This window comes from Hippocampus zosterae, chromosome 5 (assembly GCF_025434085.1).
Source record: "Hippocampus zosterae strain Florida chromosome 5, ASM2543408v3, whole genome shotgun sequence".
In the NCBI taxonomy this organism is placed as follows: domain Eukaryota; kingdom Metazoa; phylum Chordata; class Actinopteri; order Syngnathiformes; family Syngnathidae; genus Hippocampus; species Hippocampus zosterae.
Genome location: NC_067455.1, coordinates 1449467 through 1469629, shown reverse-complemented (window position 1 = coordinate 1469629; position 20163 = coordinate 1449467). Strand labels below are relative to the sequence as shown.

General features: G+C 49.3%; 4 protein-coding genes across 6 annotated transcripts; 2 read left to right on the top strand and 2 right to left on the bottom strand.

Moving 5' to 3' along the window:
* Window positions 1-241: 241 nt before the first annotated feature.
* Window positions 242-4222, top strand: prpf31 (PRP31 pre-mRNA processing factor 31 homolog (yeast)). The gene is made up of 14 exons (XM_052065953.1): window positions 242-414; window positions 904-1119; window positions 1258-1318; window positions 1403-1486; window positions 1561-1658; window positions 1762-1868; window positions 2162-2331; window positions 2420-2577; window positions 2967-3056; window positions 3241-3368; window positions 3443-3515; window positions 3642-3770; window positions 3865-3963; window positions 4044-4222. Exons 2-14 carry the CDS (start codon window positions 904-906, stop codon window positions 4155-4157), a joined length of 1527 nt encoding a protein of 508 aa, XP_051921913.1. The 5' UTR covers window positions 242-414; the 3' UTR covers window positions 4158-4222.
* Window positions 4223-4949: 727 nt separating this feature from the next.
* Window positions 4950-15160, bottom strand: cnot3a (CCR4-NOT transcription complex, subunit 3a). Of its 3 annotated transcripts, none has more exons than XM_052065913.1 (18): window positions 14991-15160; window positions 14330-14385; window positions 14095-14162; window positions 13929-14003; window positions 13079-13168; window positions 12863-12991; window positions 12687-12782; window positions 12383-12602; window positions 12135-12268; window positions 10983-11039; window positions 9203-10136; window positions 8497-8602; window positions 8275-8416; window positions 8016-8115; window positions 7610-7805; window positions 6817-6949; window positions 6273-6398; window positions 4950-5962 (listed from the first exon to the last, which is right to left on the bottom strand). In XM_052065913.1, the coding sequence occupies exons 2-18, from the start codon at window positions 14352-14354 to the stop codon at window positions 5864-5866; spliced, it is 2730 nt and encodes a 909-aa protein (XP_051921873.1). In that variant the 5' UTR covers window positions 14355-14385; window positions 14991-15160; the 3' UTR covers window positions 4950-5863. The 3 variants fall into 3 exon arrangements, with proteins under 3 accessions (XP_051921873.1, XP_051921874.1, XP_051921875.1); XM_052065914.1 differs by having other exon boundaries at window positions 12135-12262; XM_052065915.1 differs by lacking the exon at window positions 10983-11039.
* A 621-nt stretch (window positions 15161-15781) lies between these two features.
* Window positions 15782-19047, bottom strand: tfpt (TCF3 (E2A) fusion partner). The gene is made up of 7 exons (XM_052065999.1): window positions 18791-19047; window positions 18387-18523; window positions 17494-17616; window positions 17192-17262; window positions 17031-17100; window positions 16312-16470; window positions 15782-16183 (listed from the first exon to the last, which is right to left on the bottom strand). The coding sequence occupies exons 2-7, from the start codon at window positions 18483-18485 to the stop codon at window positions 16109-16111; spliced, it is 597 nt and encodes a 198-aa protein (XP_051921959.1). The 5' UTR covers window positions 18486-18523; window positions 18791-19047; the 3' UTR covers window positions 15782-16108.
* On the top strand, window positions 19033-19994 carry ndufa3 (NADH:ubiquinone oxidoreductase subunit A3). Its single transcript, XM_052066018.1, has 4 exons — window positions 19033-19090; window positions 19368-19442; window positions 19519-19596; window positions 19829-19994. The coding sequence occupies exons 1-4, from the start codon at window positions 19084-19086 to the stop codon at window positions 19918-19920; spliced, it is 252 nt and encodes an 83-aa protein (XP_051921978.1). The 5' UTR covers window positions 19033-19083; the 3' UTR covers window positions 19921-19994.
* The last annotated feature ends 169 nt before the right edge of the window (window positions 19995-20163 follow it).

Below are 20163 nucleotides of genomic sequence, written 5' to 3'. Positions count from 1 at the left end.
TAAAATATAATTACCGTATTGGCGAAGCAGCTCCAGACCCTCCCCCCGATTCCCGTTTGTCTGATAGCCGACGACAACAGTATTTTTTTTAATCTTTATTGAACAAGTCAGAATACAATTCTCAGCAAACAGAAAACAAAACGAACGTGCTACCAATACATACATATTACAAACGTTTAAACAAAAAAGAAGAAAAAAAATATAGAATGAAGCCGACGACAACAGTATTTCCCATAAGGCCATAGGCTTTGGTGACGTATTAATCACGCGACTAACATTGTCCGAGCTTCATCCCTTTGTGATTAAAAAAAAAGGTGAAACTCGGCCTTTGTCGAATAATTTAAAAGGCTTTGAGCCCGATTAAGGACGCTTGTCTGCTTTTGTTGTTAATCTCGTGAAGTTAGAACATTCCAGGTAAGTTTATGTGCGTGCGAGACGGTTTATTAGCGTTAGCCAACATTCGCTACCATGGACGCGATCGTCGACTAAACGCAGTGCAATAGCTTCGCACGTACTTTGTTATTGTGAATGCAATTCTTTGTATTGTCAGTCATAGGTGTAATTCAGTCAAGAGTCCGGAGCATATTGTGGATGCTTGTAACGGGTCGTTAACTTGTCATTTAGTGGATAAATGTTAGGTAGTCTGACTGACATACTTCCCACACAAATGACTGTCACCATGCTGTGCATTGAGCATTCTATGTACACATAGCATATATGTAATACTGGCCATAATGGCCAAGATAACATGTTGATTTGGGATTTTTAGGACGATCCTAAGGTGTCGTCAACAGTTTGCAACAGAGATGCAGAGAGACTGTCACAGAAAGGCCAATATCCTAGCGGTTTAGTCAGTGCTTGTTTTTAAATGTAAACCGTCAGCATTTCTGCCCCCGCGTGCAGATGTCTCTGGCAGACGAGCTCCTAGCAGACTTGGAGGAAGCGGGCGACGAGGGCGAGGATGGCCTGTATCCAGAAGGAGAGGAAGGCGACAGTGACGGAGAAGCCTCGCGGGGGAGGAACGACGGCGGGCTGGAGGACATCCCCGAGGAGATGGAAGTGGACTACAGTAAAGCGGACAGCGTCGCGGCCATTGCAAAGCTCCGGAACAGCAAACAGGTACGTTTCAGAATGGGAAATGAGGGTTGCAAATTTGGGGGGAATTTTTGAAGTTTGAAACCCTGCAGATAACGACGTGAGATGGTGTTGAAATGTCTGTCGATGTGGTCGTTTCTTCATGAAGCTGTTGTGTGACAGTTTTCAGATATCATGGAGAAGATATCAAGATATGTCGGGAAGCAGCGCAAGAATTCAGAGGGTGAGCTAAAAAAAAGTATCAGCCGTTTTTGTGTTCTCATTCTTCTTGTTATTATGATTCTTTCTTTCTTTCTCGCCCCCCCAGTGTCGGGCCCCGTAGAGGCCGACCCAGAATACAGACTCATCGTGGCGGCCAATAACCTGACGGTGGAGATCGACAACGAACTCAGTGAGTGTGACCTTTGCCCTCCGGACGTTCTCCATTTCTCAATTGTCAACCCGAGTCCTCGTTTTTGCCTCCAGATATCATTCACAAGTTTACTCGCGACAAATACTCCAAGAGGTTCCCTGAGCTGGAATCGCTGGTGCCCGATTCTTTAGATTACATCCGCACAGTCAAGGTGAGACTAGAATAAGACTTTTCTCAGTACCGCAAAGAGGAAGAATTCTGGATTTAGAAGAATCATCTTGGACGAATATGTTTTTCTCTGCCCTTGTGCTCAGGAGCTGGGCAACAACCTGGAAAAGTGCAAAAACAACGAGACTTTACAGCAGATCCTCACCAATGCAACCATCATGGTCGTGAGCGTCACGGCCTCCACCACGCAGGGGTGAGGTGAACGGGGGGGGGGGGGTCCTGGCTCAAATTGAGGCAGAGGTGGTGCCAGAGCTTGACGCTGCGTTGAGCGATCGGTCTGGCCGGGCACGGCAATTCACCGGCAACCCTCATTGGCTCATCGGTATGCCCGTCCACCGGTTGCCGGGCAGAATTTGTTCGTCTCAGTTCAGGCTGAACAGTGATTGGATCTCAAATCAACCTCGCGGTGCATTTTTCAAACCCCCCCGAGGCTGCGTTTTTTCCCAACGGCATCCGTGTAAGTGAACTGCGTGCGTGTGCGTTGAGGTCTCTGCTGAGCGAGGCGGAGCTGAAGCAGCTGGAGGAGTCGTGCGACATGGCTCTGGAGCTCAACCAATCCAAGCACCAGATCTACGAGTACGTGGAGTCCAGGATGTCCTTCATCGCGCCCAACCTCTCCATCATCGTCGGGGCGTCCACCGCCGCCAAGATCATGGGTCGGCAATGGCCTCGCGCGCTCGCTCGCTCGCCGGCCGCCTATTCCGCCGCTTCGCTGACGTGTGTGGACGCGGTGAACCTCCTCAGGTATCGCCGGCGGCCTGACCAACCTGTCCAAGATGCCCGCCTGCAACCTGATGCTGCTGGGAGCGCAGAGGCGAACGCTGTCGGGCTTCAGCAGCACCTCGCTGCTGCCCCACACGGGCTTCATCTACCACTGCGACGTGGTGCAGACGCTCCCGCCCGTGAGTCCTTTCCGCTCTTCGCTTACCATTTCGTTTTATGGCGAGTCCACGCAAAGGGCGTCGGCCCGCTTTACCGCATGAAAGCAGGACTTTCACCTTCATGAAGCGCCTCACTTCACATCAACAAAGTTCCTTGGCACCAGACCAAAAAAAAAAAACGCTTTTGTCGAAATGAAGCTTAATGCGTTAGCACGACGCTTGCCGTAGTGAAGCTCCCCAACTCACATCAACAAAGTGCCATGAAATGATACAAAAGCACTAAATCAAGCCCCTCAGGTCGTTCATTGAAGGTCCTTGATACCTCAATGCAACACGATGGCGCCAGAATAAGAGCGCGAAACGTATGAGCTGATTCAATCGAAGTTCACCGTCTCGCCGTTTCCTTTCAGGATCTCAGGAGGAAGGCGGCCCGTCTGGTGTCCGCCAAATGCACGTTGGCCTCCCGAGTGGACAGTTTCCACGAGAGCTCTGACGGAAAGGTGAGCAGGCGCGCTCATGATGGCGGCGTAATTATGCCTCGATCAAGATGATTGCGCAATTCTGCACGTCGTGGACGCAGATTAGATTGGCGGGGTTCGGAGGAAGGAGGGGGTCGTGGGGGGGCGTCTTTTACAGGGTGCCAGCCGAATTGTTAATGGTCAAACTCTTTGTGCGATGCTGCAGGTTGGTTACGACTTGAAAGAAGAAATCGAGAGGAAGTTCGACAAGTGGCAGGAGCCGCCGCCGGTCAAGCAGGTCAAGCCGCTGCCTGCTCCTTTGGACGGGCAGAGGAAGAAGAGGGGAGGCAGGAGGTACGCAAGCACCCCTCCGCCCCCCCCACCCCCCCAAGCAAACAGAGAAGAGTCATTTGCGTGTCTTTTCGAAGGTATCGAAAGATGAAGGAGCGTCTGGGCCTGACCGAGATCAGGAAACACGCCAACAGGATGACCTTTGCCGAAGTACGCTAACAATTCCTCCGCGTCACGTGTGTTGCTTCGGAACGCATGCTGGAGAAGAAGGAAAAAAAAAAAAAGTAGACCACCACATGGCGACTTCTGGTGACTTTTCCTTTGTTGTGATGGCAGATCGAGGATGACGCCTACCAGGAGGATCTGGGCTTCAGTCTCGGTCAGTTGGGGAAAAGCGGCAGCGGTCGCGTCAGGCAGGCGCAGGTCAACGACGCCACCAAGGCCAGAATATCCAAATCGCTGCAGGTAAAAAAAAAACGGCCAAGTCTTCGTAAGGCTGCTTTAGTCTATTTGTAGTTGAACCAAATTGCCGTGTGCAAATGTTGCGCTTCGCCAACAGAGGACTTTGCAGAAGCAGAGCATGACGTACGGCGGCAAGTCCACGGTGAGAGATCGCTCGTCGGGGACCAGCTCCAGCGTGGCCTTCACTCCTCTACAGGTGAAAACGGCGGCAAAGTCTCCTTTTAGCCACCACCCCCCCCGCATTCAGTATCGTCACCGTTTCATCTCCTTGCCCAGGGGCTGGAGATCGTCAACCCGCAAGCGGCGGAGAAAAAGGTGGCGGAGGCCAACCAGAAATACTTCTCCAACATGGCAGAATTCCTCAAAGTCAAGAAGGAATCCCAGAAGTGAAATCTGCCGTCCTTTCTGTTTGTGTGCGCTTGATTTTTGAATTTCAATAAAACGTGTACATCTTTTGTTCATTTGGACTCCACGCAAGCCATGTGATTTGTTAAAAGTATTTATTGAAATGTGAACAATCCTGCTGTAGGACCCTGCAACATCTCCCATGCAGAGCTGTGACAAGACAAAAAAAAAAAAAGAAAACCTCTCCATGAGTTTCCTTTTGACAGTCAAAACGCCCCCCCCCTTACCAGTCAGCTGCTTTTACACACAACAAATATTGTCACTGTAGTACACCTCTGAAATGATCATAATGATGATCGACATGAGTGCTGGAAGGAGGGGGAAGAAAAAAAAATACAAAACCAAACCCCAGCCCAGTCTAACTGTCCATTTGGGGGGGGGGGGGGGGGGTGATGGAACAACGGCAAGAAAGAGGCTTTCAGGATTTGGCTTTTTCAAGCGGATGCATGTAAACAGTTTTGGTGCACTTTCACTTGAACAAGTTATGACGACAATAAATTGAATTCTGACAGAGTCGTGGTGGGCAACCAACAGGATGTACGCCCCCCCCCACCCCGCCCACCACAAGAAAAAAAAAATTGTGTCCACAGATGGATTGACTAGAGCACGAAAGAAATGCAGATAATCTGTGACCCGGTTCGCAACCTTCGATTTCTAAAAGCCACATTTCAACAAGGTGGCGAGAACCTTTGCGACAATCAACAACCCAAATCCTCCCGTGAGGATGTACGCAAGGTCGTCTTCAAAACACAAAAGCCATAATAAGGATGCAACCCGTTTAACTTAAAAACAAACTTTATTGGTAAAGAGAGGGAGTCAGAGACCAGTTCAATTGCATAGCAATTTAATCCAAGTCCGATGAGGACGCCATCCCTGCCACAGGGAGAGGCCGCCCGTGGTCGCTCTCAGCCGCCTTTTGCCTTCTCGTTGTATTAAATGGACCACGACAAGATCAATAACACTATTGATAAGCGCTCACTAGGTCTAAGAGTGACCACAACAGGCATTCACGGGGGTTTTAAAACGAAGCCAATCCTACGCACCGAGACGAAAAATGTCCACTGTACCTCCCCCCCCCGCCCGCTTCTAGACCAGAAAGTTACAGTAAATACAAGAAAGGGCAGTTTGATTTCACAAGGAACATTTTTGTTGTCGTTTCGTGTCCGGTCATACGAGGCGTCCGGGCTCGTGTACACAGAATGTCTGTTGTTGTTTTTTTTTTTGGAAAGAAAGAAAGAAAACAAACGATAAGAAACATGCATGAGAGGGAGGGGGGGTGGGGGGCTTTCCTAATGCCACAAAGTGAGTGCGCGCACAAACGCACGCCCGGCGCGGCAACGCTCTCTCGCATCAGGCAGCGCCAGGACGTTTGATCGAAGGGGGCGAGGAAGAGAAGCCCGGGGGGGGGGGGGGGGGGGCGCTTTTTGTTGTTGTTATATTCCGTTTGGTCAAGGGCCAGGCGCTACTTAAGCGATGGGGGGGCTTTGCACGAGACGCAGCCGATACAGACGCCGCTCTTTGCTTTTTTGTTGTTGTTGTTGAGGGGGGGTTTATTTATTTTTTTCCATTTTTGGGAGTGGGGAGAGCGTTTTCTACTACACATCACAATCTCTATCCACAGTTTGGAGTTCAGTCTCGGAATGTCGACAGCAGTACTTTTGTGTCTCTCGGGTGTCCTCCGGGAGGGGCGATCACTGCAGGTCTCGGTCTTCCAGGTACCTGTACTCAAACGTGAAGCCCTCCTTCTTCCGCTGGCCCCATTTCTCATAGTCAAAGTAAATGTAAGTGCCCTGTGGGACACCCCCCGCCCAAAAAAACAAACAAAACAAAAAAACATCAGTACATTCTGCGTGCGTGCACAATGCAATATTGAGCGTTGTTTTTGCTAATCAAAACGGAATTGGGCATTTTCATTCATTTCGACGGAACACCACATTGAAGGAAATGAACAACGTCACACATGAGACGGCATCTAACATTGGAAAGCTTATCCAATCCAATCCAATGTTACTTCAAACATCGTCTGCACTGTGAAAGACATTTTGATGCTGCTCAAGGCGCGCTTGTGCAGACGAGAGCGAGAGAGCGAGAGATCCTGACCTGTTCAAACTCATCAGTGATAGTCTTGGGCTCCTCGTGCCTCTGGAACCACATCATGTACTTGGTGTGAAACCTCCACGACTGCTTCTTCAACGCCTTGGCCGACAGGTACTGAGCCTTGGTGCCCTGGGAGAGGCCACAAAGTGGGAGTGGCTTGTCACGATTAAGAGTGGAGGGGAAAAAGGTGACAATGCAACAACCCCCTCCAAATAAGGAGACTTCCAGTGTTGACAACTTCCCCCTGGAGCGGAGCCCAGAAAGTAAAAACTCATCACCTCATACCAAACAAGCTTTTTGCGCACACCCAAAAAAATAAAATAAAAATCACCCCTCACCTATACTTTGTTCACTATTTTGTGGCATCTTGCTACCAAGCAACTATGGTGAATTGATTTGAGGAGATTCATTTATGCATAAACAGTACTTTGTCCGCAATTTTTTGGTTGCCTCCACAAATAGAAAACCTTGACAAATAAGAATTCATCGGTCAAAGCGACGAACGAGCAGAGGTGCCGTCGACTGCGCCGACGTGTCTCGTGCTCACCTCCAGGTAGTAGAAGATGAAAAAGAGTGTTTCTGTGGACAGTCGCTGGTAGAACTCGATGGAGTCCGAGTGGTGCGGAGGCATCTGGTAATGGAAGGGCAAGGTGGGGCACGGGTTCCTCATCAAGTATTGCCTGCAACGACAGACACACAATCGGCTCAAACGCAGCGCAAAGACGTCCGCGCAAAAGGGCACACCACACGCAGGCTGACATTTGCTCCAGCCGCCGAATAACGCGAGTCGCCTCGTGCAACTCTGTGAATGCTGTTGGGTGACTTGGGCGAGGGGGTCCGCTTGACTGACTGATAGCGCAAAGACGCGCGGATTAACTGCTATTGAGGAAAAGCGGACGTTACGGAGGACAGCGCGTGCACGTTCAAGGGTAAAGTGGACGCTATAGGCACACCCCAAGTAGGCGCGCTGTGCAAAACAACACCCTAAAAAATGGTCCCTACGAACACACGCTAAGGAAATACAATTTCGATGGCAAGCTATCAGTTACACGGAGGGCGCCGTGGGCGAATTCTAGATCAACTCATCCACGGTGCTTGGTGCTTTTGTCGTTTGAAACAGCGCCATCTATCCGTCCGGGAAAGGATGACCATCCTCTTTAATAAAGGCAACTCGGTGTGGCTCCGGCTGCCTTTTTAAAAACAGAAGCTAGCGTGCATACACGCTAGCGTATTGTTGACGCGAGCGTACGCGTGACCACACCTGCGTGCAAGAATATGACGCATCTTGTGTAAAAAAAAAAAAATACGGTACTTTGCCACCTGCGACGAGACGCCCTCACCTGATCCTCTCGGAGTCAGAGGGGTGCGGCATGTGCGTCCACGCCGACTCCTGCATGGCCTGCTGGTACAACTGGTCTTTGGGGAGCGGGGTGGGCCCCAAGGGACAGACGCCGAGCGACGGCGGGATGCTGACCTCGGACACGGACGGCTGCGGCGCGGCGGGGGCGCCGGGCGCCGACGACGACGAGAAGATGTCTGCGGGGAAAAGGAGAGAGCGCCGTCAAGAACGGCGTGCGCTAACAAAGCTAACGCGGCAACTCGTCCGCATTGCTCGCAATGGCCACAAGGCGGACGCGAGCACGCCTTGCGCTTTTCCGTACTACAACTCGGGACTGCTACGGCTACGCGGGGCACGTTTTCAGCGACCGGCCAACTGAACGGACGACGAGGCGCGGGCGTTCCGACCTCGCTCGGTTAGGTGCAGGTTGGGGATCTCTCCGTCAAGGCCCGATCCCAGGGCCGCCCTCTCCGCCATGGCCTTCAGGGAGATAAGAGGCTCGGGAGCCTGAGGAGGGGGACGAGGACAGGGCACAGATATCAGAGCGCTGCTAGCTTGAGGTTAAAAAACAAAACAAAACAAAAAAAACAAACAAGCAGCAGGCTTCTTGACACAGTCTGTCCCCGCAGCACGTGAGATGATGTCGAGTCGATTAGCGGCGCTCACCTTGAGGCCCTCGGAGGCCTGCGTGTAGGAGTGCGGCCCGTTGAGGAGGCTCCCTCCGCCGGGCGTGCTGTCCGAAAAGGAGGGCGACGGCGAGCTGGGGGGTAAGGTGATGGAGCTGATTAAGCTGGGCCCGTTGTCCAACCTGCGAGAGACCAAGAGAGACAAGATGTCGCCGCGAGAATCAAGAAGAGTGCAAAAGGATAAGGGGGGGGGGGGACGTACGGCTGGCTGGTGGAGGAACTGAGGGATGACGGCTGGCTGCTTTGAGATTGGCTCGGGGTGCTGAGAGCCGACTCGGCCGAACTTTCCGCCACGACGGCGCTGTAACCTGAAAGGAGATCGCAAGAAGGTCAGCCGGCACGGGGGACAATGGCGCCGACTTGCATTCCGGGGGGGGGACACACGCTCCGACGTGACAAATTGTACACAATTGACTTGTTGGCGTAGCAGCGACGGAATACAAGAGACGACCAATCCTATTTTATGATTGGTCGACACATGCTTTGGATACGTTTACTGCCAAGTGACAGTGAACATCACTGGTGTCAAACTCGAGGCCCGGGGGCAATCATTCGATGCGGCCCGCAAAGGCAAATCACGCACGCACACGTCATTTTTCTTGCAAATTGCCTTCACTTCAATTTACATCAGGTGGCGGATTCATGAAGCCAGCAACAAAACTCCCAAGCACGGGAACGAGTGCTGCCTTTCTGTGACTCTTCCGGTATCTCTCGGTCCATTTTAGGTTGATTCTGAAATTTCAGCCGCAAGGCACAACATGCCGAACGTTTTCCGAGTTGTTCAAAAGTTGAGACAGACTGGCCAGGAAATCTCCCGACATTCAAATTTGCATGCGATGCGCGGTGAGATTTTTTCAAAAGGGCCTCAATCAAACACGGAGGGGGGGGGGGGCCACCGGGCCACATACTTGTGCTTCCGTTCTGCTTGAGTCCGCTGGGCGGTCGGGCGGGCGCGGCGCTCACGCCTCCGACAATGCCGCCGTTGCCCCCCATCATGCCGACCACTCCGGGCGAAGCGCCGACGGAACTGGGGGGCGCCTGAGAGGCGGCGGACGAGGCGTTCTGGCCCGACACCAGGCCCAGAATGCTTCCGCTCAGCGAGCCGTGGCCGGAGCCCAGCAGGCCGAGCGCCGTGGCCGCTCCGTTGGTGGTGACGCCGCCGGAGCCGGAGGTGGTGATGACGGACGCGCTGCTCTCCACCGAAACGCCGGACAGTGCGCCGCCGACGCCGCCGCTCAGGCCCAAGCCCCCCGGCGCCGCCGCCTGCGCGTACGGCGCCGGCGTGGACCCCGAAATGAGCCCCGCCATGGTGCTCAGGGGCGCCGAGTGGACCCCCAGGCCCAAAGCCGACATCTGGCCGGATGCGCCGGCCCCCGTCATGCCCCCTTTGCCCAAACCCAATCCGAGTCCCAGCCCCAAGCTGGACACGGGAGCGGACCCGGACGAGGGCTGGGCGAGGGAACCGGCAGCTGATGAGACGGGCGTGCTGGGCGCCGGCAGAGACGAGGCGCTGGAAGCCGGGAGCAGCGGGTTGCCGGGCGGACTGGGGGTGCTATTCGAGGGAGCCGACGGTTTGGACAGGGGGGGCTGCTGCTGCTGCGATTGGTTCTGCGGCTGAGCGTGATGCTGCTGTTGCTGCTGCTGCTGTTGCGCCGGCAGATGCTGATGCTGTTGCACGGCGCTGCTGAAGCTCCCTATGAGGCCGCTGCTGGTGGGAACCACGGGCCCGCCTCCGACCACGCTGGCCATGGACACCAGGGAGGACGACGACGAGGAGCCCGACGTGGTGGAGGAGGAGGAGAAGGAGCAGAGCAGGGAGGGGGCGCCGTTCTTAACGGGCGACTGGAGGCCAGAAAGCAGCACAGAGAACACATCAGATGGGCTCGCCCGCAGTTCCAAATCCCGGACGCATACGAAGGGCTCATCTCGACACGTACACGGATCGCTTGAAAACGGTGCGCCCGAGTCGACGGAATGGAGCCGCTCGGAGATTTTTACAACCAGCTCTGCCATTTTCTCCTCTGCTCATTTGGAACTTAGAAATACGGTCGCATCACGTTCGAAAGGACAAGCAATGTGCCATCGGTTTACTCCGGTCGCGGCTTCGGAGGTGATCAACAATCAACGTACGGCGCAACAAAAAGACGACGTGATTTTTTAGGAGCGTAAAGTATTTGCCGTCATGATGCCAATTTGACGTTGTCCACCTCGGAATCATTTGGGCGACTTCCGGTCTTCAGATCGACGAGGGGTGATTTGGAACAATGACCCCCGCGGCGAGTGCCAAAGTATTGTTCAAGAGCCCATTTGGAACAGAAAGCCAAATTCACTCAACACTACTCCCCAAAATGATGGAGAAAAAAATGCGCAGCGCGTTTTTCATGTGCTCTTGAAAAACCTGCTAGAAAAAATATAAAATATATTTTAAAAAAATCAAACAACATCCGTGTACGTGCGGACATGGCCATAGTGCACACAGAGGAAAGCGCAGTGCGAACTCAAGAAGCCCAACATAGTCAGAAGACGACACAACCAAAGCAGAAGTGCCCAGACGCGCTCCCAGAGAGACAAAAGTGTTGCTTTCGAAGGGCCGCCGGGACTCTTCGGGACCCAAAAGGTGGAAGAGCGCAGCAGCGGCGGCGCTAAACTGCCCATCTAAGCCACACAGCACAGATGAGAGCCTCTCACCTGACTAACTTCATTGTCTGTCGAGCGGCCCTTTTTCTTATCGTCCTCTGAGTTCTCCTATAGGAGGAGATACCTTCATGTGACAATCCACTTTTTTTTGGGAAGGGGGGGTTGTTGAATCAGCACACGAGCCAGTGGATTAGAACACAACGGGGGGCTTGCAGGTGGGTTAGCAGGGTTGGGGGGTTGGGGAGCTCAAAAGAGGGAACGTACAAGCACTCAAACCAAAGGATTTCCTCATTTAGTGGCTGGGGGGGGGGCCGTTATTTGACCTGCGGGCATCTGCTAGGCGGGTGAAAAATGTTGGGTCGTTTAAACATTTGCCAGGACCGTATGAGGGAAAAAAAATGGACTGTCCTATAAATGTCTTTTGTCAAATTGAGGACCGCTGAAGATTTTACACCGAAAATTGAGGACCGTCGAAGATTTCACATCGAAAATTGAGGACCGTCGAATATTTTTACACAGAAAATTGAGGACTGGCGAAGATTTTTACACAGAAAATTGAGGATCGCCGAAGATTTTACGCCGAAAATTGAGGATCGTCGAAGATTTTACACAGAAAATTGAGGACCGCCGAAGATTTTAGACCGAAAAAGGGAAAACGTGTCAAATGAAGAAAATGGCAAAGATGCGGACAGATATCACATCTGTGGAGTTATTGAAGATCTCGACCATGTATTGAAGTACTTAAAAGTCATTAGGAAGGATATTGAGGGCCTCGGTTTGGGTTACGCCGCTGGGAAATACGGCTGCGGAAATGAATGGTGGTGTTATTCTTGTTTCCTGACATCGGAGGTGCCGCAAGTATTTGTCCGTTGATGATTTGGAGAATTGAATGGAGCGCAGGCCACGACTTGAGGAAATGCATGATTAAAAGCCACTCGTATATAAAAAGCTGCGATGTTCAGCCTCCGGTTGAAATTTCGGGACGATCCTAAAAAGGTGCGGAACCTTTTTACGGTTCCCACTTGGTTTGATCTTCTCCGATGTTTCAAAAAGTGTCAAATTAAGCTCACGAAAGGAATTTTAGTTTCATCCGGAAATTTCACCGCGAGGCCCCACATTTTAATCACGCAGACGCGGATCTTTTTGCGCGCGTTGAACCGGGCGGGGCTGGCAGGGGGGCGGGGCAAAAACAGAGAAACTCACCGCGGCGCAAGTGGCCGGCGACGGAGGGATGGGCGACGACGAGGTGGTGGAAGTGGGAGTGCTGCTCGAGTGGAGGTACATCTCGTCTTCCATGTTGCCTTGACCCGATGGAGACGTGGCCACTAATGCTGCAGCTTCGAGAAATCAGACAACATCGTGAGTGATGGGGGGCGGGGGGCGGAAACCTCAACAACAACAATAAAGCCTCGGGATGTTTGGCGATCCCAAAACACAAAACGGCAACTCACGGATGTCTTCGAGGTCCAAGTCATCGTACAGGAATTCGTTCTCCTCAAAGTCGGGGTCTTGCGAGGAATCGATGTAATACTCCACGTCGTCTTTGATCTTCTGGATGGCGTCCACCGGCACGGAGTCGTTGTCCAGCATCCGCAAGATGGTCTCCAACATGCGAATGTGGAACCGGTGCCTCTCGATCAAGCGCTTGAGCTCGTCGATTCGATCTTGCTTCTGCGCGACGGGGAAAGGAGCCGTCTGAGAGCAGCGGCTTCGACTCGGTTGGGGGGGGGGGGGGGGCGATCGAAGTTGATTTACCTCTTTGTCACCTTTCTTCTTTCGCGTTTGAACCGAGAGAGACTCCACCTCGCTTTCAAACTGATCGACCTGCATGTTTAGAGTGTCGATCGTATTCTGCGAGAGAAGGAATGAGGACGTCGCGTCGTGTTTGGGGAAGAAAACGTGTGCAAATCCAAGTCGGGACGTTGCATTACCGTTAGCCATTGGCCCGTCTCCTCCTTTTCCCGCTGAGCCGGATCCACTTTCTGAGCGAGCCCCAATCCTTCTTTGGAGTAGGCCTTGGTTTTGGTTTCCCGCTCCACCACTTTGAAGCGCTCCATTTGCTAACGGTCACAATGGAAGCCCCTTCGTTATGCCAACGCGAGCGAGGAGAACACGACGCATGTCCAAAAGGGGGCGACGTGGCGTACCGTCTCGATGAGCTTGCGGTTCTCCACCAGCTGCCGTTTGTCCTTGATCTCGTTGGAGGCCACCCATGTTTTTATCTGATCTCTCAGTCGCTGCAAGGAGAACCGGCAAACATTTGGGCTGAATTGACAAGCGACACCATCTTTTTTTTTTTGGCTCTCCGGCGGGCACAACCGGAAAATGCATTACGGCGGTGAACGTGATCATTTTCAAAAATCCAATCGATTCAATAGCCTCCAAATCGGACGCGTCTCGGTTTTGTCCAACCACACATTGGAGCTAGGTCAATCGTCAAACAAAAAAAAAAAAAAGATTTGAAAAAAAGAACGACTAAGTGTCACTGCCCTACTCCACTGAGAGACTGAGGAAATCTTGCCTCCCCGACGCGTGCATTTCATTTCCGCCCTGGGAGGGAAATGCCATGATCACATTTGATCAATCGGGTCGTCACCATTTTGCACACTGATCACCGCGCACCCGTTTCTGAACCTTCACATCACAATGGAATCATTTTGTACAAAAGTACAAGAGGCTATCGATCAAAAATATTTGACGATGTCCATTGTGCACGGTAGCCAGCGTTAGCACACGCCAACTCGATATGTTTTATGTATATCTGATGGTTTACTTTTGTCTTATTGCTGCTGCCCAGTGTCGACATTTGTTGAGCGCAATTTTATAGCATTGTTACATGTATTCTGCGAAACCGCTCCAGATTGTGCTACTCGAAATTCTCCGCAAAAGTATTTAGTACTTGACCCTGCAATGTGAATCCAGCCTGTGAGACAATTTTATGCGGGCACATGACTGAAAAAAAAAATGAAGAAAAACAAATCTGGGAATATGTCATACCTGTAATTTTTTAATCTCTTTCTTGAGGTCGGCTTCGTATTTTTCCTTCTGGTTTGCATTAGCTGCATTGTGAAGCTACAACAGACGGGGTGGGGGGGATTCCTGGTGAACCAGTGCTTTATTTTCCAACAGAGACAGGGGAAACGCACAAGACAAACGTTCTCACCTTCTGCCAAATGTCCTCAAACTGTTCCACGCCTTCTGCTACTTTTTTCAAGCATCTGTCAATCTCACCTGCGTGGGCAAGAACAATTAAATACATGCATGCTAGACCTGGCTGCCCCATTCATTACGATCCGTAACATTGTCAACGCAATTGAGGCAGGGCTAGAATACAACACCATGAGGGAGTCCGTGCTAACAGCACAACAGATGTGAGACTCGCACAAACAAGTGTTTACCTTGAAGTTTTCTCTTGTCAGCCATGGCTCTGACTACGACGATGTCCACATTCCGTCTGTCACAAAGTTAGCAGTGTGAGCAAAGTGTGTGTGCATGTGGGGGGGGGGGGGTCATACATAACACTCACAGCATCAAACAAAACACAATTCATCAAACCAATTTGCGCGATAGCCGCGCCACGCTAACTGACGCTAACTAGCGCTGCGCGCTCGCGAGCGGCGCGCATTCAAATCCACTCTCAAAACATAACTACGCCGTCGTTTCGTCTATGTGCACAGAAACGGAATTGCCAGTCGCAAAACTATGACAGATATGGCTGGCAGCTATTCGGCTAACGCTGCTTAGCCAGCTGCTAAAGCTCGTCCCCCATCGCTCGAGCACCTACGAGCTCGCTTTTAAGCATGTAGCACGATGCAGATCTTTGGGAGGACATCGCATTCGTGCAATAACAAATGCATAGCTATGGCAAAGCGCTCGTGCGTGGTGAAACGCAAATGAGTTTAGAAAGCGTTCCCATCGCAAACCTGCGAGCTAATTTGTCTTTCTGGCTAGCTAAGGCATAAAATGCTAGCTAGCGGCTCAGCTAGCCATATTTAGGAAAAAGGGAAATTGGCTCGAGTCGACCATTAAGAGTCGCACTTTTCTTTCTTCGACATTTACCTATGATATGGGCTTTCGTTTCTCTTTTGTCAATAACAGCCACAACTTATTCCAAAAGGTCTTCTTCACTTCCAAATTGTGTTTTCTTTTCGACAAGCTCGTTGACTGGAATATAGCCTGAAGATGGACGGTTGCTAAAAGATCCCTCCTCTCCATTCCAAACCCGCCCTAAATCCCATCTACGACCTCTGATTGGACGAGCGCGATGTCTGTCAATGATGGATTTCCGCTGGGACGACGGCCAGCCATCGGTTCAGTTGTGCGATGAATTCCAAGCCCACATAGACACGCACAATGAAGAATAGTCTTTTAATGCTGGGTTTGATGTCAGACACAAACTAAAAGCCTATATTTATCCCATAATATTGAATTAATTCATTCCCAATGATTTTTCTCCTAAAATAACGACCGACAACAGTGCCATTACCGCACTGTTCACACAAAACACACTTACAATGGCAACTTTATTAGGTAAACCTACAGCAGTCTGCAGAATTGTTCAACGTTAAAATGGTAACTACTTCTCTTATTTTGATAATTGCGACTTGCCAAATCATCTGGCAGATATATTATGAAATAGGTGTTGCAAAGGTGATATTTATCCATTTCCAATCTGGTTAAATCAATTATTGTGAGAAATCATTCACATGATCAGTGTCTTAACATATATGAATGCTATTAATAACACACAATTGAGCAGATTTTACAAGTGTGTTTCAAACTGGTAGCCCTTGTATTAATGCGTACCCAAAAAGGAGCTCCCGTTTTCAAAGAGGTGAGCGACTCCTGAATGACAGCATTCTACTGCTTTTAATGGTTGTAATCTAGATTTCAAAACCCGCAAAAAAAAAAAGACAACCAAAACCATTGCTTAACATTTTTTACAAAATATTCACAGCAGATCCACTAATCAAATCGGCAAATAACAATGCACATAAATGTATCGCAAAACGTTTTTTTGGAGGGGGGGGAAAAAAAAAAAAGAAGTGCTATGATGGGACATCATTATACAAAGAGGAAAATATCCAAATGAGACAAGACAGCACCTGTTCACTAACTTATCTTCTGATGAAACTGGTCAAACTGTGTGCCTCTTACTGTACACGCATTTATTTCTGTCAGTGTGATAGTGAGGTCGGGCTGGGCATTTCTCCAAACTGCGCGTCCGACAGCACCGACATATCTGCTTCATTCTGGAGAAAAAAAAAACAATTAAATCAACCAACATCAACGCAACGGTGGCGCTCCTTTTTCCCTGCATGCGAGGGCATTACGGAAAGCATTCTGTAAAATCCCCTGAAAGTGTGGGCCAAAGGCCTACCTGTAAATCTTTGTCCTTCTCTTGCTTCGGTGTAACGTGTCTTCGCTTCTTGGGCCCAGAAGGATGGTGAAAAGCAGGAGATGAGGTGGAACCCGTCACGCCGTTGATCCGATCGTCCGCAGCGCCGACAGCTGCATCCGAAGGTGCTCCGGGCTCATCCTGCAACAGAGCGACATCGTGACATGAAAAGACGCGTGCGCTGAGGTGGCGTTTTTGCGGTTCAAGGAGAAGGACATCAGATGTTAGAAACAGAAGAAAAGCTCCATTTTTCATCAGGGGCGACGGAAAGAGTGAAAAGTGAAATCGAAATTGCCTCTTATGAATGAAAGATAGCTAGCTAGCTAGCTAGATAGATGGATAGCTAGCTAGCTAGCTAGATAGATGGATAGCTAGCTAGATAGATGGATAGCTAGCTAGCTAGATAGATAGCTAGCTAGCTAGATAGATAGCTAGCTAGCTAGATAGATAGATAGCTAGCTAGCTAGCTAGATAGATAGATAGATAGATAGATAGATAGATAGATAGATAGATAGAGTATACACACACACACACACACACACTTTTTTGACTTGTACACACCAATTATAAGTGAAAGTTTAAAAAAGATATTTGAGTGTCATAAGATTTGGTTTTTGAACATAATGAAATTTAATTTAAAAAAAAACACACACACACACGGGAATAAGAACCCTTTTGGTTTTCATTGCGTCACAGCTGACCTCCAGCAGCATGGTGAGCTGAGCATTCCTGTAGTCGTCTCCATGAGCATCGAGGGTCTTCATGAGGAACCTGGAACAGAACAAATAGTAGTGTTAACAAAAAGGGGCCCAGAACATATTTATTTAAGATGAGATGAGAAGAAAGCAAAACCATTTCCTACCGCCTTTCTTTCTTCAGACGTCGCGTAAGTCTTTGGACTTGGTGAAGGCGACCGAGGATCTTGTGATTCACCTGGATGGGACAGTGGTGAGGATGCGAGTTAAAATACACTTTGCCTTATGCTGATATTCGGGATTGAGATTCATAAATTTTGAGCCCATCCAAATGAAAACATGCTCCCCAAAACGGGTGTCATTCTTTGGAGGAATCTCTCTCATTTTGCATTTTCTTCCTCGACAAAATATGACATAGTTTGAGGGGGGGGGGTTACCAAATGATAGAAACAATAAACACAGACGCAACCTGTTCAATCTCTTTGCATCGTCTATTCAGCGCCAGATATTTCCTCTTATCAAGAACTCTTCTCTCTTTGTCCTCTGGGGCAGCACTCTCCAGCAGTTCGTTGCCCCCTGGGCCCAATTCCACCTAGGGACAAGCAACAATCTCAGTCAGTGAAAAGTGCGCCATTTTAAAACAGGAAGGAAGGTACATTTGTTCGAAACAAAACCCCTTTTAGAATACTGTCGCAGTGAAAACATTTACACTTGGAATGAATGGAAATGCCATCCTCCACCACGAGGAAAAAAAAAACAAAACTCCACGATATCAGAGTTCCTGAAAATATACAATCATGTTATAATTAAATAGAATTTAATTCTTTCTATTGAGTACCCACCTTGGCCATCCGGGGGCACTATAAGACAAAAAAGACTGATAATACTGTTCATTGAGATGGTTCACCTAACCAGTACAGCACTGATATTAATCGTTCTTTGCAGAGGATAAAGAATATTTGACTGTTATCTTGTCTATCTGCATAGGTTACTCTGCCATTTATATTCAAGACATTGCCTAACGCATCGATGGCCAAACCTTTTTGACCAAAGATAGACTTTTGAAGCGACCAACCTCCCGCCATCGACCCGATCGAACACGTGCAACCATATGCACACGCAGGCACAGCCGGAATGGCCCCTGGCATGAACAAAATCGAAACACATAGACACACAAATCTTCCCCCCCCCCCCCCGCAATTCCTTGACTTGGGTCCGGGTCAATCGCGATCGATGTATTGGGCACTCTTGGCCTAAAGGGTTATAGCGCTGCATTGAGGAAGCGGCTTGAAAGGCAAAGATATTTGGCTGTTTATAATACAAAATGTGTAATTGACAGAAAACAAATGACACGAAAATCACCTCCCCGGGTCCGAGCTCCACAACGCCTGGTTCCAGTTCCGCTTCCAGGATGTGACCCCCAAATAGAGGAGGGAGGGCCAAACCAGAGAAGTCTTCCATTATCTGGGAAAGGGGGTAGTAAATGGGGGCACCCGAAACTGCAACGGGGAAAAAAAACACCTAAGAATCCTCCAAGAGAAAAATAAAAGAATCTTAATAATTGTTACCCTGTAATAACTCACACGGATCATTAAGCGGAGTTCTAGAATTAAGTTGATGAAGTGCAATTTGATGGTGTCCACTACAATAACGTCTTACTGTGTTTAATGGTCGTTGAATGGTGCGGATAACGGTGAGAGATAAATCACCTAACTGTAGGAAGAATACTGTGTGTCCATTCCTATCCTTGGCAGTACTGTACTTACCGTTCTTAGAAGTCGATGCCCAGTTGAGTTCAAGACGGGAGTACTTGTGTCTCTTCAAAGTTAAGAAACAATCATGGTTAACAGCACATCCAAAAACACCTAGTTATTTATCAAGAGGCCCAGTGGATACTTTAGTAACACATTATGGTGAAGAAATTAGCATGTAATGTGACTCCTCATTTCGCACCGACTCGCTTGTGTTTACATGCAGCAGGCACACGATTTATACGTCACGACGACGACACAACTACATTTCCCATGAGCCACCACCAGTTTGTACGTCACAAACCAAGATGGCGGGTGCGTGTGTGTTCCGATTATTTGGAAATGACAATTGTTTGAAATAAGCGTTAATATTCCTTACGTCATTCATGCATAATGCAATAATTCGTTTTTCAAACCAAGTAAAAAGACTAATTGCCGTGGCAAATGTTTTATTGATTAAAAACGCGTGACCTTGGGTGTTTTGCTAACGCTGGCTAAGATAGTTAGGTTTTCGTGGATTAACTGTATATTATCTGTCATAAAATGTCCGCCGTTTGAAAATATAATGATCACCGTCTGTGTCTCTGTACAGGGGTTGCAGCATTTTTAAAGAATGCGTGGAATAAAGAGCCCGTCATCTTCGCCTCTTGCACGATAGGTCTAATGGGTGAGTCCACAACGAGTCAGTCTTCACATCGGCCATATTTGTCAAATAAAGGACTCATTTGGACTTTTTTCGTTAGGTCTTGTGCTCCCGGTACTAAGTCCATACACAAAGTATTCAGGAATGATCAATTCTGCGGTGCCATACACCTACCCAGGTAAATTCTGACACTACAGTCTGTGACAACTGCCAACCAGTTCATTGTTTTACATTATATTATCAGAATCATCTTTCTTAATATTAGATTATAGAGCTCCATAAGACCTTTTTAGAGGGGTGGGGGTAGATTCAAAATAATTTTAAAATGCAAGTTTAAATAGACTGCAGTCACAAATATAGATCTCACGGTCTTTTGTTGTGTCTAACATCTTCCTCGTCCCCCATCGCAGTTCCTGTTCGAGATGACGGAAACTTGCCCGACATTCCCGTGCACCCGTGTGAGCAAAGGGGAGACAGGCTGCAATGGCTGAAAGACCTTTAACTTCACATTCTTGATCACTTTGTTTTGCCTTTGTCAATGGCCCACAATAAAAATTGTCTATTTAGTTCACCGTATTTGCCTCGTTGCTCGTGATTTGACTGGCGGAAAAACAGGATCAAGCAACAATGGGTTTAGCTTTTGTTTGAATTCTTTTTTTCTACCTTGAGTAGGTCGTGGCAGATTCAACATCAGCCTGATCCCGCCCGAGCGCTTTGAGCAAGCTTCAAGCGGATTAAAATTTGA

Coding starts and splice junctions, on each gene's coding strand:
- prpf31 (XM_052065953.1), top strand. CDS start 904: ATGTCTCTGGCAGACGAGCTCCTAGCAGACTTGGAGGAAGCGGGCGAC. Junction 1,487..1,560: donor GGAGATCGACAACGAACTCA/GTGAGTGTGACC, acceptor TTTTGCCTCCAG/ATATCATTCACAAGTTTACT. Junction 3,057..3,240: donor ACGAGAGCTCTGACGGAAAG/GTGAGCAGGCGC, acceptor GCGATGCTGCAG/GTTGGTTACGACTTGAAAGA.
- cnot3a (XM_052065913.1), bottom strand. CDS start 14,354: ATGGCTGACAAGAGAAAACTTCAAG. Junction 14,004..14,094: donor TTGAGGACATTTGGCAGAAG/GTGAGAACGTTT, acceptor CGTCTGTTGTAG/CTTCACAATGCAGCTAATGC. Junction 11,040..12,134: donor CGCCGGCCACTTGCGCCGCG/GTGAGTTTCTCT, acceptor CTCCTCCTATAG/GAGAACTCAGAGGACGATAA.
- ndufa3 (XM_052066018.1), top strand. Junction 19,443..19,518: donor TTGCACGATAGGTCTAATGG/GTGAGTCCACAA, acceptor TTTTTTCGTTAG/GTCTTGTGCTCCCGGTACTA. Junction 19,597..19,828: donor GGTGCCATACACCTACCCAG/GTAAATTCTGAC, acceptor CCCCCATCGCAG/TTCCTGTTCGAGATGACGGA.
- tfpt (XM_052065999.1), bottom strand. CDS start 18,485: ATGGAAGACTTCTCTGGTTTGGCCCTCCCTCCTCTATTTGGGGGTCAC. Junction 17,263..17,493: donor GATGCAAAGAGATTGAACAG/GTTGCGTCTGTG, acceptor TGTCCCATCCAG/GTGAATCACAAGATCCTCGG. Junction 16,471..17,030: donor AGCTCACCATGCTGCTGGAG/GTCAGCTGTGAC, acceptor GCTCTGTTGCAG/GATGAGCCCGGAGCACCTTC.